The 16011-nt window shown below is 52.8% G+C and overlaps 1 protein-coding gene across 2 annotated transcripts in view; it reads right to left on the reverse strand.

Moving 5' to 3' along the window:
- ZNRF3 (zinc and ring finger 3) overlaps nucleotides 1-16011 on the reverse strand; it is a 152181-nt gene that overhangs the window by 3761 nt on the left and 132409 nt on the right. For both annotated transcript variants that reach the window (XM_036123083.2, XM_078060811.1), the window contains exons 3-8: nucleotides 8883-8957; nucleotides 8330-8461; nucleotides 6369-6479; nucleotides 5235-5402; nucleotides 3573-3675; nucleotides 1088-2812 (exon numbers count right to left, since the gene is read on the reverse strand). In XM_036123083.2, coding sequence (XP_035978976.2) covers nucleotides 1088-2812; nucleotides 3573-3675; nucleotides 5235-5402; nucleotides 6369-6479; nucleotides 8330-8461; nucleotides 8883-8957 — 2314 coding nt within the window. The remainder of the gene's footprint in view (nucleotides 1-1087; nucleotides 2813-3572; nucleotides 3676-5234; nucleotides 5403-6368; nucleotides 6480-8329; nucleotides 8462-8882; nucleotides 8958-16011) is intronic.

Consider the following 16011-nt stretch of genomic DNA (forward strand, 5'->3'; position numbering starts at 1 on the left):
AGCCTCCCTCATCTGGAGGCACAGAGACTTCTGGAAGCCCTTAGGTAGCAGGAAAACACAACATCTGAAGATGAGCATCAGGTGCTGCTGTAGACACTGGGAAGAACAGAGAAGAAGATCCCTTCCCAGAGCCCGCAGACCTCCGAACCAAGCAGCCTCAGACTGCCGTAGCCTGGGAAGGGAAGAGAGGCTGTGATAGTGACCTGGGGCAGGGCTGCAGGGCGGGATTTCAGCGGAGAGCTGGAGAAGCGGCAGAGAAGTCTGGAAGCTGGGAAGAACTTGGCTTGTTGGGGGAACAGGGCAGAGCCACAGAAGGCTCAAGTGGCAGGGAGGTGAGTGAAGCAGGAGGTGGTCCGAGGGGAAGGCAGGGGCCGATTATACAGAATGGGGTGACGGGTTTGTATTTTTAAAATTTAGAGGTGGTGGCAAGTCACTGAAGGGTTTTCCAGTGTAAAGACATGTATTTCAGAAACGCCCCTCGTGGCTCCTGCGCAGACCAGACGGCCACTGCCTTGGCCGCGGAGAGAGGACACGGGCCTGCCTGAGGAGACAGCAGGTGGGGATGCAGGGGAGATAACTTAGGGATATACTCTGGAAGTGGAATGTGTCAAAGGTGCTGGAGTGTTTATTACTGACACAAAATGTTTGGAAACTTTATAGCAACTTGATGAGGTCTGCTGAATGGAATGAAAATTCTGGACTTGGATTCTGCACGTCCTTTTGCTAAAGGATTCGATTTTCTGGACGAGGGGCAAAAAACAAGCCCACGTGGTCCTCAGAGGCAGGATGAGAAGCCCAGGAGACTGGAGTACGGAGGGCGCGGCGGGCTCCGGGAGAGTGCCGGGTTTGAGCCCGAGCACCCGGGTGGGGAGCCTGGAGGAAGGTGGGGGGGACGGCACGCAGAAGGAGGAATCTGAGAGCGCTGCAGTGGAACGCAGAGCAGGGCCGGGGTGGGGACTAATGCTTTGGAAGTCATCAGGTGCAGATGGCATTTTTAAAGTCAGGGGCACAGAGGAAGTCACTGAGAAAACCACCTGCAGAAAGAGGAGGACCCCGACTCTGGCCTACTGTGCTCTCCGGCTCTCACCTGCAGCCTCAGTGGCGGGGGCGCTGGACTCCTGAGTGTCCTGGGGGGCACCGGGAAAGCTGGCCCCGGCGGCCTCTGCACCCTCCGGAGGGCAGCCGGGCGGGAGCGGAGCCCTGGCCTGGCAGCAAAGAACCGGCTCTTCTTCCTGGCTCGCTCCTAGGCCTCGGTGGGGCCGCAGGGCATCCGGGCCCAGTGTCCCACCCCAGGGCCCGAGGCCATGGGTCCCTTGGCAGTCCGAGGGCAGGCCCAAGTCACAGTCCACATCCTCCGGAATGATGGGGATGCGCCGGCTCAGGTCCCGGGACCCCGGGGGGCAGCCGGGCGGGGGCTCCTGGGCGAGCGTGTACTGCACGCTCACCGAGCAGTCCTCGGCGTAGCAGCCACTGCCCCCTCCGCTGGCACGGGCCACCTGCTTCTCTTCATAGAAGCAGCAGGGCAGGCCCTCGCGCTTCACCCCTTCTGTCCTGGGCAAACGGTCTGGGTGAAGGCCGTGCAGGCCCTGGGCGCTCCCCGGCTGCGCCTCCCCGCCCGTGGGGCCCAGGAACAACGTGCTGCCCCCCGCCACTGCGACGCTGGGCTCCAGTGTGGAGGGCTGGGGCTCGCAGCAGCAGGCACACGACAGCCCCTCGCGGGCCCCCTTCCAGGTCCTCCTGAGGTCTGGGGCAGCCCCGGGAGAAGCCTCGAGCCCCACTTCTGAGGTAGAGCTAGCGGGCCCCCTGTGCTCCAGGGAGGAGCTGCTGCTGTAGTTCATGTCCAGGCTGCAGGTGGACAGCTGGTCCCCCGAGGGCGAGGCAGGCGCGGGCCAGGGCTCTCCCCGCCCAGCACCTTGACTGTGGGCCGCCGGGAGCTCCTCGGGCGGCCCCCGGGCTGAGCCGCCCGCGCCCCCCACCTCGCTGGCGCGACAGGGGCTCCGGCTGCGGTAGATGAAGGGGTCGTAGTCGCTGCTGAGGGAGCTGCGGAAGGTGGAGCAGCTCCCGTACACGCCCTGGTTGCTGACCTCGGTGCAGTCCAGCACGGAGTCGCTGGAGGAGCAGTGGCACTGGCCGGAGCTGCTGCTGCTGTCGCTGCCCGGGCAGTCGGCCAGGTAGCCGCTGCACGCCGAGCGGTGGCCGTGGTAGCAGCTGAAGCTCGACGTGCTGCCGCTCTCCAGGCGGGACGGCGGGGCCACGTGCACCACGGTGGGGAAGAGCAGGCCGCCCCCGCCGCCACCGCCCCCGCCGCCGCCCCCGCCACCGCTCGGGGGAAAGGCACGGGCCGGGCCCCTGGGAGCGAGGCTGGCCGGGGCCTGGCCCTCCGGCTCCGGGTAGCTGAGGCCCCGGAAGTAGTAGTGCTGGTACATGGTCTCGTACTGGGAGAAGCAAGCTGCCTTGGAGAAGCTGCGGCCGCTGAACTTGGGCCTGCGGAAGGGGTGGGCTGGGGAGTAGGCCCGGTGCTCCAGGCCGCAGCGGTGAGGGGCCAGGGCGGGGTCCAGGTGGAGGGGCGGGTAGCCGCGGATGTAGCTGGGGGTCTGCGGGGAATAGAGGCCCTGCTCCCCGTGCCGGTCCACGGTCAGCAGAGTGACGGGGTTCCCGTGGGAGTCCATGCTCGTGCGGGTAGGGTAGGCCGGGATGGCGTTGGTCCTGTGCACGCGGCCGGGGTAGTGCACCGGCAAGATCACCCTCTGCTGCCGGCTGCGCGCGAGGCTGCTGGTCTCCACGCACACGGCGCTCGGGTTTCCCTTTTGCTCTGGGGAGAGGCGGGGGGACAAAGTGAGCGGGGCTGAGGACACTAGTGCTGCGGGCCGGAGGGGTAACCGAGGGCAGAGAGCGAAGCGGCGGGCTCGGTCACGGCCCACGGGCCCCGTCTCAGGACTCGGGCCCTTGCTAGGCCGTCACCAGACCTGGCCACCCCGCAGAGGCTGAGCCACCCCTCCGGCTGCAGGGCGGCCACACCTGTAAGGGCCCATGTCCCGCCTCCCCTGGGCTCGGCCTGACAGAGACGCCAAGGGAGTCTGCAGACAGCAACAAGGACACCAAGATGAAAGGCACTTTCCCTCCCGGGAAAACAGCTCTCTGGAGTGCGGCCTGCAGCCCGGCCCCCTCATCCGGTAGGACCGGGATGCCGGAGCAACACCACAGCCCCCCCCGCCACCTGGCGCTCGTCTCTTGGGGCGCGGGAACGACCCCGCGGTGCTGGGCCCCGGAGCGTCATCACGCTCGTTCCTGCCGAAGCGATTATGGGCCTCAGGCCTGCAGAGGCCGGCTGCCTTGCTCACGGTCAGGACGCCGGTTCTTGGGAAAGCCAGAATGTGAGCTCGGGGCGACTCTTCAGGCCAGGCTCTCCTGAGGGTTTGGAGGCCTGGTGAACTCCAAAACCCAGGGCCCCCCACACCCCCAGGTCCGGAGGGCAACGCTCGCTCACCAGTCTGTAGCATGTCCCACACACCCGCTAGGCACTCGGCAGGGACAGCGACTCTGCCGCAACAACGGAGGCAGGTGACAATTACCTATGATGTTGTGGCGACAGTGGGGGCAGGTGTGGTGCTGCAGCAGCCACGGGTCCACGCACTTCCTGTGAAAGCGGTGAGTACAGGGGATAACCCGCAGCTCCTGGGAAGGGAGAGACGACACACAGCCTGAAGGCGGGGCCCAGGCGGAGAGCAGTCCTGCCTCCAGCCCCGTACGCGCTTCTTCCTGAGGAGCCCAGCATGGCCCGAGAAACCCTGTTCATCATGCCAGTACCAGCGGCTTCCTCCTCACCCGCCTCCCGGTCTCTAGCTACAGGTGGACACAATTCCCTGAGTCAGCACCCACGTGTGGCTTCTAGGGAGAAGCCCCAACCACAGTCCTCGGCATCCAGGAAGGAAGCACACAGAAGCTGGCTCCTTTCTTGTTGCCAGAGGAAGGCATTCACATTCATGCCACACACAAGGGAAGACCAAAGCCGAGAGCTTCCGCAGCCCCGGGCGTGCGCAGACGAGGCTAGGTACCCCCCAAGGCCTTATGTATCTCTGGGATGGTGGCTCCCTCCAGGCCTTCCAACTGGGGATGAGTAGAAAGGAAGATGCCCGGGACTTGGAAAAAAAAGCTCTCCCGTCCTCTCCTTTGCTTGATCGTGAATACTCACCTGAGGGAACATGGTTTATAACACAGCAGCCTATGTAGAGAGGAGGTGATGGAGTTTTCTGAGGCACAACCACCTCTGGAGTTCCTGAGCCAAAGCACCCTCCCCCCCCGACCAAGTGTGCTAGCGTTACTCTGTTTTTCCATTCTCTGACCAGCTCAATACAGTAATGCTCAGACTAATACCTAACGTTGTTCCTGACCGTGGGAGAGTTCTACCTGTATTTTCTTGTGTAACCTTCGTGATCACCTGAAGCGCATGTCAGTCTTGGGCCCATGTCCCAAGCGTAGGCACAGAGAATGAAGTCACTTGCCCAAGATCACAAAGCTAGAACCTGCCTGGGCCAGGACTGGAATACAGGCAGTCTGCACCTAAAGACCATTCAAGACTCTCTTAATTTAAAGGCCTCTGCAAAAACTCATTTTCACCCCATAGTCTATATGGGAGTGGAACGCTTTCATTAAAGGGGCATCGAATGCCTGCAACTGATTCTTGAGTGGTTTGCTCCCCACTCCCCAAAAGTGTGTGTATGTACGCCTCTGTCTGTGAGGAGACTGCGCAAATGCGGCGCGATGTTAGCAAAGGGTGATGTGCGGGCAAATGACACGTCATTCACTGTATGACTGCTGCAGCTTTCCTGAAGGTCTGACATTTTCAGGATAAAAAGCTAGAAGAAAAAAGGGGGCCATCACATCCCCTGTCTCCTAAGTAAAAACACCCAGCGTCCCACGCGGCTTTGCAGGAGAGGTTTGCTTCGAGTCAAGCGTCCGTTTTCAGAAGACTGATTCTAAAGTTAAGTCAGTAAGTGTCAATGTTCTCAACACCAGACCTTTTCTGGCCTACCATGTACTCCTGATCAACTTGAACTGAAATGACGTGGGTAGAGGTGGGCCCCCTGGAGAGTGTCTCCGTGTTGAGGCCACCACTTCTCAGGGCGAGCAGCAGTTAGGATGTCCCCGGCCACCCCCGTGAGACCTGGGGCCCCGTCCTTCCAGGTCGTGGGCACCTCCTCCCCAGCCAGGACGGGCCCTGCGTCTGTCCGTACCTCCCCGTCGATGTACTTCTCCAGGCAGATGGCGCAGTCGGACGTGGAGCTGCTGCTGAGTGTGTCCAGCGCCCCACAGCTCCCCTCCCGGCGCCCCTTGCTCTTGGAGTTGAACTTCCTGGTTTCCATCTTCTGTAGAGCTTGGATAGCCAGCCTGTTCATGGAATTCTGTGTGGCGGAACGTGGTCCGGGTTAGGGCCCGGGACGTACTAACTGGGAGTCACCCCTAGAGCCACGGGGACGGCCGCAGCGCTCGTCCTCTATCGGACCAGCACAGGCTTCTGAGAGCACTCGACACTCAGACTGCCGCGGCACAGGTTTTCCAGACTCCTGAGGGTCATCGGCCTGGACCCAGGCTTCTCCCAAGTGGCAGTCCCAGCAGAGGTCGACTTCAATTAGTTGGTCGGACTCTGCAAGACCCTGAGTTACTGGCCTGCTCTATGCCTCGGGTTCCTCCTCTTTACACTGAAGAAAGTTCCGAGGGCAAATGAGACAACGCGCCCGGGTGCTGGCCAAACACAGCCACTGCTCTGGTGGGCTGGTGATGGCCACTCACTTGGCGAGCAGTGGACGATCCTCTCGACAGATTGCCTGTCGGCGTCCGCTGTGTCTCCTGAGAGGTCACGCTACACGGGGCACGTCTAGATTCCCACCTACCCCCGCCATCAACTTCTGTCCCCAAACCTGCCCTCCTACGAGCACGGTGATGTGCCACTGGGGCACGAAAGGGGCTACTCTGTTTACTGGGAATCGTCCGGACAGCTTGGAAGATGCAGCTTCCGGCTCAGCAGGTCTGGGGTATGGCTTGAGGGTCTGCATTTCTACCAAGCTCCCAGGGGATACTGCCGGTGCCCGGGTCATATCTGAGGAGCAAGGCTCTAGGGCTCCGCGTGAACATTGAGACATTTTGTGAGAAAACCCCCTAGCTGGAAGCCCTCCCAATGCTCGGCCTTTGTGGTTCTGGCCCTTTTGGAACAGAGAAGACATAGGGTGATAAGCTTTGCTCTCATTTTCCTCCATCTCTGCCGCGCCCAGGTCACCAGGACCAGGCTGTGGAGCTCGGGCCCCCACCCTGGTTTCCACGAGGGACAGGCGGCGGGGCACCTGCGTTGGTGGGCCGCTCCGAGGTATTACCTGACTGCGCCGCTGCTTCAGCTTGATTTTGACAAGGAGGATGAGGCAGACCAAGGAGACGACGACGAAGAACGCCAGGAAAATCCCCATGTCGAAGTACTCAGTGGGTTGCTGGAACAGAACACAGACATGATGAGTCACAGGTCTCTTCAGCCTGGGGATCGGCACACGGGTTGGGATAAGGTTGGGGCAACTCGGGTGTGTCTCTCCCCTCGTCTGCAGGCCACACCTGGGCTTCTGCTAACCTGCACACGTGCTGTGCTCTCCGGGCCTAGGCAGCCCCCCACGGTGTGGCTAGGGGGAGGCCTGCTGCAGTCTCGGCCGGGCCTCCTCTCGGCCAAGAGCACACCCATCAGAACGCCTAGCTCCCCATGGAAGAGCGCGAAGTTCGCTGTAACCGGCATGAGAGGCCGATCCAAATAAACACAAATATCATATTTATGGGACAAAGGAGTGAGTGTCATGTTTTGAGGGAACAGTGATTACTAACCATATAATTAATGGTGTACAACAACTCAGAAAATTGTATGCTGCTTCCACAAATATCAGCTTCCACTACAATGAGTCACATTTACCAAAGCGCTCTTTTTTCCTTTAAAAAGAAGCCAGCAAAGGCAGTTCTTCTGCAAATCCCTTCTACTTTGAGTTCTTATCTTTTCCTCAGGACACACTGCCTCCAAAAATCTTGAAGCCATCTCATCTAGGACATGCAGTTAGCCAAGAGGAATAGAGTTTTGCTAATAGAATGCTGCGGGTATCTAGATATTTTGTGTGTGCAAAAGAATCATCCTATATGTGAATATTTGTGATAAGGAAATAAACCACATATATATATAAAACCTGCCCCAGGTTCCCAGAACCTTCAGCCTGAGGTTTGGGCAGAAGATGCCAGTTAAGAGTCAATGGCCAGCAGTGTCCCTTTGACATGCTCAAGAGAAGCCTCAATGCTATTCATCAACCACCTACAAGGCATAAACTTCAATCCTAGTTGAAAGCTAAGTGCTCCAGATTCAAATATAAGTTAGGGGTTTTCAGTATATGTGCTGCCGAAGCAAGCACTAAGTTAGGGGTTTTCAATAATGCAATTTACCCTCTGGGAAAAAGAAAGTACAGGCCTTTTTCTTTAGTCTGGGACAAATGGAAGGAGGGGGACACAGGAAGCCGGGTACTCCTTCCTTCAATCCTCCTCAGCCTTTCAGAGGGAGGCAGGACAGAAGAGAAAGGAGGGCAGGAGGCTACCAAGAGGGAATGCTGGGTGGAAGAGACTAGGGACACTTTAGCACAAAATCATCTATTTCTGGAAGGTCTTTTCGAATCCTCTCTAAAGGAACACGGGTGGGGGCTGCCTGGCTGGCTCAGTCAGTTAAACGTCTGACTCTTGATTTTGGCTCAGGTCATGATCTCAGGATAGTGAGATCGAGCTCCGCATCAGGCTCTGTGCTCAGTGCGGAGTCTGCTTGAGACTCTCTCTCTCCCTCTGAGCCCCACCCCCCCATTCGTGCACACTCTCTGTCTCTCTCTCAAATAAATAAATAAAATCTTAAAAAAAATAAAGAAACATTGGGCGCCTGGGTGGCTCAGTCAGTTAAGCGACTGCCTTCGGCTCAGGTCATGATCCTGGAGTCCCGGGATCGAGTCCCGCATCGGGCTCCCTGCTCAGCGGGGAGTCTACTTCTCCCTCTGACCCTCCTCAATCTCGTGCTCTCTGTCTCTCATTCTCTCTCTCGCAAATAAATAAATAAAATCTTTAAAAAAAAAAAAAAATAAAGAAAGAAACATAGGTAACATTTCTCTTTCGCCTCCAGCCTTACGTCTGATCTAAACTGTAGGAACCTAGGCTGTATCAGCATTTGACACAGAAAGAAGACAGGAACAAAAGCCCAAAGCCCAAAGGGAATAAAGGCATAGGGAGCAGCAGAGAGGGTGCCCGTCGAGGCTGGCCAGGGCCGACAGAGGCTCACTCGAGGGGGGCGGTGCTGAATCCTCGCTCGAGCTACTTTCTGCTTGTTGACAATGTTCATCAGCTTGATGGCATCTGCACCCTTCACGTACACCACTGGCCTCTTGAGCGGGTCTTCTGAGCCCTGGTTTAGCTGAGGAAGAAAAGACAGTTCTGGTTAAAAGACGCTCTTGCTTTAAGAAGCAAGAGAGAGGGAGAGAGGTTGAAGGAAAAGAACAGCAAATGCCATTTGAAAATCCTCAAAGTCCTCAAGCGTTATAGCCTTGGAGCTTCTGAAGGACAAGGCGGAGAATGATGCTTGTTTTAGGACGGACTGGGCAGGCTGAAGGCCCAGAAGGGTCTTTGAAGATGCCCCCCAACCACCAACTTCCTGGCTCTTCATGCCTACTCAATACCCTTGCCTCGGAGTAGGAATGATGTCTAAACATGGGTTTCTAGCGTCAGCAGACAAGTGCCGAGCCCCGAGGCGAGGGGGACGCCCCTGTGATGAGCCCAGCTAACTAACAGTGCTTCTGTCGGGGGGATGGCCACGCCGCGTGCCCCACGCGGTTTACCTGGTCAATAGCTTCTGGGTTTTCCGACACATCAAAGATGACCGCAGTAGCTCCCCGCTGCACCGCCCGCTTGGCCTGGCAGAGTTAAAAAGAACAGGTTGGCACTCTTGGTCCTCTTACCTTGCCAAAGCTGGCCTTGGAAATCAGACCTGTATTCGAATGCAGAATCTGACAGTCACCAACTTCCAGGACTGGGCAAGTTACTAACTTCCCGAAGCCTCAACTTTCCCATCTGTAAGAAAAGGGACAATGCCGCCTGCATTGTACGGCTAATCTGAGAACCAGACGAGTCAGAATAGGTGAAGATTAGGAACTGGGTACTCGATTAACCTCTGTCTCCCTGTCCGGCCAAACATTAAAAACACATCAACGACCTGCCCAGTCAGCACGAAGGTATTGGTTTCCGTATTTTCTGCTGTGAACACAGAGCCCCTGGCAACCCAAGTAAATGCCTTTGGTCCTTCTCTTGTGGTCCTTCTTCCTTCCCAGTCAGCCAGGACTGCAGTTAGAACAGCACACCAAATATTTCCAGAGGAATCTCAAAACGGTCAATTTTAATAACTGACATAAGCTGAAGACCTTTGGAGATGCTGTCAGCTATGAAAAAAAAATTGTAAATGGGGATTTAGAGCAGTTGGCTGACAAACCTGGCTACACATCAAAAACCACTTGGGAAGTTTGTAAAGCAGATTTCCTGGCTCAAACCACAGAGACTGATTCAGCAGGGCTGGAGGAAGGCCCAGGAAACGGAGTTCTGGAAGTTTTCTGAGGGATTCAGATGATTCAACCACTTGGGGAACTCTGGATCAGAGAGCTGAGATGAGGATGTTTTAGGAACAAATGTAAAGTGGTGGGATTCTGTTTTGAGGGAGGATTCTTTTCTATCCCAGCGAACCTTCTAATTTCATGTCCAGCTAAGCAGACAACAGGATGAAAGCTGTGGAAGCACAAGACACAAGACATAACTCTTGCTTTTAGGAACGTGAATTTTATTAGAGAAATAAGATACCTCTAAGGTGGGAGAAAAACAACAACAACAAAATAAAACGCCAAACCTCCTATAAGATGGGCAAATAATGGCTGGTGTTCAGAGATCAACTCTATGAGCCAGAATGCGTGACAAAGAATAAAATTTGAATTGAAGGCATTCCTACTGAGGAAATAATCACTACGGGGATGCCGCATAAGAAGGCAACACTGAACCTAAGGAGATGTGAAAGCAGCTGGACCAATGGCTTCAAAAGCCCACTAGAGGGCAGTCTTATCCCACAGCTTTTACCAGACCAGTCCCGGCACCGTGTACCAAAGACGCAGGACTGTGAAATCCTCCGGATACTGCAAAGTCCCCAGCAACTTAATGAGCCTGGGGAGCCCTGTGTGCTGTGCTGCAGAAGCTGTCCTTCTTCCCCTGGGACTCCTTCTTGTTGAACTGAGACTCAATTTCAAGTCCCTTCTACCGCTTGTCCATCCCACCCCACTGCCTCACCAGCAAGCCGCAGTCGGGACGGACAAGTTGCCAATGGTAGGCAAGTCACTGACTCTGAGTCCCAGTCTCAGTTTCCCCACCTGTAAGAGGAGGAGGAAGCCAGTTATTACCACTAGGGTCCCTTCCAGTTCCCAATCTTGGCCACTCAATGGAGAGGCAGGGGACTGTCCAGAGCAATGAAGAAAGAGCCACAGTGGCCCTATTACCCACCTCCAGCGGGAGAGGACATGATGGCCCAGTGAGAAAGTTTGAGGCCAGGGGGCGTCACCTTGCTCCAAAAGGCTCTTAGGGGCACAGACCCCCTTGCCTGAAGCCAACAGTCCGTGGGCCCCAGAGTTAATAGGAAATAGGCGCTGTGTCTTCTACTCAGGTGAAACCGTAGTCTTCACAAATTTTCCCTAGATATAGAAGGGCCCCAAGGAACAGCACTGAAAACAGGTAATAAACAGGATCTCTTGTTCCTTTATTTGGCTTTCATTCCACCATCAAGCGTATCAACCAGCACCTGAGGGAACTGTGCATTCAGATCCCTCCCAGTCAGGAGCACGGAGCACCTCCGGCTTTAATGCTGGTGCTCCTGGAGAGCCTGATGGCCCCCCGATGAAAGGCAGGCCCTGGGGCAGTGTAGTCTTCAGCCACGGGGCTGGTCACACTTCCAGGCTTCCCATGTCCAAAGGAACGTGGAGGTCTCAAGGATCTGGAGGTGAGGCATGACCCATCCGGGACAGGCACTTTTTAAAAGGCATCTTAAACAAAATCTAGGATGGTTGAAGGGTCTCTCCTGGTTTCTATAGTAAAAACAGCAGGCCAAGAATAAGGTGCTTAAAACCCATTTACCATCCCCATTTAACGGACTCATACACAACCAGACTAATACACAGGATCCAAGTACAAAAATTTTGTTTGAGAAAAAGAATTCTCATAGTTGACTTACTTTAAAAATTAATGGAAGCTGCTATTAAAATAAGGTTGTTTTTCCTGTCCATACCAGGACTAGACAGGAGGGGAGTCAACCCAGGGTCCTGTTGAGAATTGGTCTGTCAGGAGCCAACCCAGGATTTAAAATAGGCCATGAATAATCCAGATTTAGAAAATGACACATTTATTATACTATTCCCAAAGCAAATTAAAAAACACAGAACACTACTTGGTCACACTTTCCCCCTCACCTCACATTTTCAGTTTAAAAATAGACGAGGCATATTCCTGAACCAATCTCCACATCTGAGATCATTTCATCATTTTACCTAGTTAAGCTTGGGCCCAAATCTTGTTTATTGTTTCTTTTTTTTTTTTTTTCTTAAGTAGGCTCCATGCCCAGCGTGGAGCCCAACAAAGCGCTTGAACTCACAACTCTGAGATCAAGACCTGAGCTGAGATCAAGAGTCCAACGCTTAACCGACTGAGGCACCCAGGCGCCCTCCCCCCACCCCGCCCCTAAATACTGATTCAAAACAAATCTAAACCATAGATTGGGAGATTACATAGTTGGGAGATTAGTGGTCTTGTGATCATCAGAAACCCTATCTTTACAAAGTCACAAAAGTCTCAAGGTAAGGCTGTTTCAAAGAAAGAATGGAAAAGACGCAGTGGGGGGGGGGGATGAGGCTAGATGAAGGTCACTGGTAAATTGGGCCACAGTTGCGGAGGGCAGTTACCCTTGAACTGTGCACAGACTGGTGTAGAAAGAAGGGCATGAGAAGGGTGTGAAGAGCAGAAAACAGGTGGGAAGTCTTGGGAAGGCCTCCTCAAAGCAGCCCAAGGCCCTCCCTGCCTTTCCTGACCTCTGCATGCCCGCCCCCCAGCCTTCATCACCTCTGCTGCCTCAGTCAGGCAGGGGCAGGTGGGCAGGTCAACACCAGCCAGCAGGTGACTGGAAGCCCAGCGGTAGACTACGGAACAAAAGGTTGTCGTGGTCCTTTATTCACCTTTCCAGGGCTGCAAGACCCAAGGCTAGCCAATGTCCATAACCACTGACCCGAGGATCAAAAGTGCAAACATCTGCACACTTAGATTTCCCAAAGTACAGAATTTCAAGCCCCAGGAGACAGGGTCCTACTGTGGTTGGCACTTACTTCAATGCAAGTCTCCTATGGTTATTCCATAAACGTTTATTCTATGGTTTGCCTGGGACCATACTCGTGGGTTGCTGCTCCCTGAACGTGGATGTGGTTTTCCCAGAAGGAAAGAGCTTCTATCCATATGTTTGAGTCTCGAATTTCCGGATGGGAATGAGGCATTCTGATGAGAATAGTCCCACCACCACCTTGTGGGTGGGAGAAGTCAAAACCTCCCGTTTGCTTTAGTTTCAATTAAATTCTGGAATTCCAATCAGGAATGGATCTGGGCTCTCCCCAGTGTGTGCAAGTTACACCCAGACTTGGTAACTCCCAGCAGCCCCCGGGCATAGACTCCTTTTTCACCCTTGTTTATCTGTTGGTCTAGCACTGCATGTGGTAGCCCTAGTGCCTGATATTTATTGCAGGAAATCTTTGACAGAATACCATCTTAATCGGAGATAACCCAAAAGATGACTAAAAGTCTCCTTTGTCCCAAACTCCTGACCATACGATAACCAAGGAAGTTGGATTGTTAGTGCTGATACGAAGACCTGTGTCTTCAACCTCTTATAGGAAGTTTTGACATATGGAGGCTCCAAACAGACTTTTTTTTTTCATTTTTGTTTTGTTTTGTTTTGTTTTACACTTATCATAAGCTTCCAACAACTCATTAAAAATTTCTTATAGACACCTTTAAGGCTGTGAAATATCCATTCACATACTCTACTCACTCATGTATTTTTGTTATTTGAACTATTCCAGTTTTTTATTATAATAATTAATGCTACACTGAGCAAATTGTGGCTTACCTTCCAATTTCCTTAGAAGGGAGGCCCAGGGCCAAAAAATATGAAGATAATCCTAAGAGTCATAATACAATCCACTTAATGCCCCTCCTTATAAACCCACTCAACTCTTACCTGTAATGACAAAATAGGATGGCGCAGATATTACAAGACAAATTTGTCAACACATTTAACTTCTGGGTAAAGTGACCTGTGGTGAGCTGGCTAGGAGAAGGAAGTCAGTTTGAGAGTAACTCTTTGCATATGCTTCATATGCAGAAAGATACTCCAGTGTGAACTACCATGTGTTGATCATACCTACTGATTCTTCAAGGTCAAATTCATGTGCCTCCCCTCCCATAAGATTGACAAGTTCTTCTCTATAGCCTAAAGCAGCTCTTATCCCTCTCTGGGCCCGAGTATTTCTAAGGATTTCTCTTCCGCTGCTTACCACTTTCTATGATGCATTTTCCCCTCAACACCATCTTTCATGTTTTTGCTATTCATAAAAGTAAAATGTGCTTAATGTGAATACTTTTAAATAATTTAGAAATTGAAAGCAAAAATGAACTCACCTATTACCCCCTATAGCCTAGGCTTTATAACATTAACAGTGCGGTTTATATCTTTCCATGTTGTTTTTTTTAAACCCATATATTAGCAGGAATAAAATGCACACATACACTCACATATCAAAATACACTTAAAAAACCACAAATAAATTGTGTGTATATACTATTCTGTACCTCCCTCACCTTAACTCAACAATTTACTCAACAATATTATATGCATTTATATAAAAAAAAAAAGTCATTCTTCTTACCAGCTACATATATCATTCCATTATATGGTTGTACCTGAGTTTAAGACTGTCTCCCTGACAGGCATTTAGCGGATTTCTACATTTTCTCTATTATAAACAGTACCATATTTATATTCTCATACTCACATCCTGGTGGCAACTATTATTAAATAAACAGCTACAAGTGGTCCTGCCTAGTCAGAGGGCACAGACATTGTACATGTAAATGGCTGGCCTGGGTGCTGGGCTAACCTGCCCTCAGGGTCTCAAGGTACCAGGAGGTAGATCTTACTGACCAGTCTGTGGGCCCCATGAAGCCTAACAAAGCAGACTGCCTTGGGCATGGTCCATACTCAACAAATTAACACAGTAGGTGGGAACTGAGTTTAATTCTATCTGTAGTGCCATTTATTCACTTATTTGTTAACAGTAGTAATTAACCAGTACCTATGTGTGCAGGAGGCAGCAAGTGGTAGATCCCTGTCCTCATGGAGCACACATTCTGCAAGCAATGCAGGCAGAGCCCTCTCTGAAGAGGGCAGGGGAGTCACAAGGAATAGTCTGTGTGTTCCAAGGGCAAATGGCTAAGAAATGATGAATATGGGCTCAGTTATCTCATGTCTCTACTGCAGCTTTTCCCAAAGTATGCATCACAGGATGAGATTTTCTTGGTCAGCATCCTTTGAGAAATGCTGCATATTCTACAGTGACCTCTGATATCTAGAGTGCAATGGTATGCTAGAGGCTCTTCTCTACCTAGGATCCCCCATTTTTGGGGATGCAAAATCCTTTTGCAACAACTCCTGTCAACACCCTCCCTTCTCTGGAAGATGTTTTGGAACCCACTGATCCACGGTGTGTGGTATGCCAACGAGAGAGGACTATCAGCCCTTATTCATTGCCCTGCTCTAAGGTGTAAGTAGAAGGCTGAGGGATATGACAGAGATCTACATTTTGAGCTGGAAAACAAGTAGAGAAAACACGCACTGCAATCTACATGAGATGGCTATTGGTATGAAAACATTCAATTACATAGTTCAATTTGACAACTACTCAAGAGGTCCAACTGTGCCAGACATTCCAAGAAAGATACAATCGGGGACCTTCTAGAAGTGCCTGTCATGACACACTTGCTACTGTCCTGGCAAAAGAGATCTTGCTTAGAAAGGAGCAGGATGAGGGTGTGGAGATCTCTTTTCACCCAAGAGAGTATTCACCTGCAGCTCTCCTTTGATACACTTACAGAGCAGTGTGACCTAAAGGGGCCGGAACCATTACTGCGGAGAATCCAAAATGGCACCAGAGTCCCAGGGCTTGGTTCCTCTGACTTGGTATCAGCATTCTGCTTCAACTTGGATCCCCAAGTTCCTTCTGTGGCTATTTCCAAAGCAGAGCACACTGTCCTGGGGCCTCTGTGGGTCATTTCTTGCTCAGGCTGATATGGATGCATGGGGTCTTGCCGTGGGCCTACCCTTCATCCAGTCCTCACCTTCCTATAACCTAGGCTCACAGGGGCCAAGCTAAACCTTTGCCCTCACCCCTACACTCAACTGCTTACCAAGACTTGCTGATTTCATCTTCCAAATCCATCCATTGTTTTTCCACCCCCACTGCTGCCCCCCTGTCCAGGACACCCGACTTCTCACATGAGTCACAACAACATTTTCCCTTGGGGGTTCCCTAGCCCATCCCAGCAGCCCCCCAGGGTGGTCTCTACCCTGCAGCAGAGGGACCTTTCTAAATCACAGCTCTGACCTGCACCACTCTCCTCAAATAACTGTTTTGCTCTTAGCGTAAGCCGTGACTTCCCCACTGCTTATGGCAAACTCCACACTCCCACCCCTGAGTCTAACGGGGCTGACCTTCTACTAGTTCTCTGATGGCCTGCATCCTTGCTGCGGAGCAACACACTACCTCCCCCACGCCCACTAGCCTTTCCCTCTTCTAACTCTGGTCGACTTAGGTGTTACTCCCTCCACACTGTTACTGCCCGTGG

Source organism: Halichoerus grypus, chromosome 13, assembly GCF_964656455.1.
Source record: "Halichoerus grypus chromosome 13, mHalGry1.hap1.1, whole genome shotgun sequence".
Lineage (NCBI taxonomy): Eukaryota > Metazoa > Chordata > Mammalia > Carnivora > Phocidae > Halichoerus > Halichoerus grypus.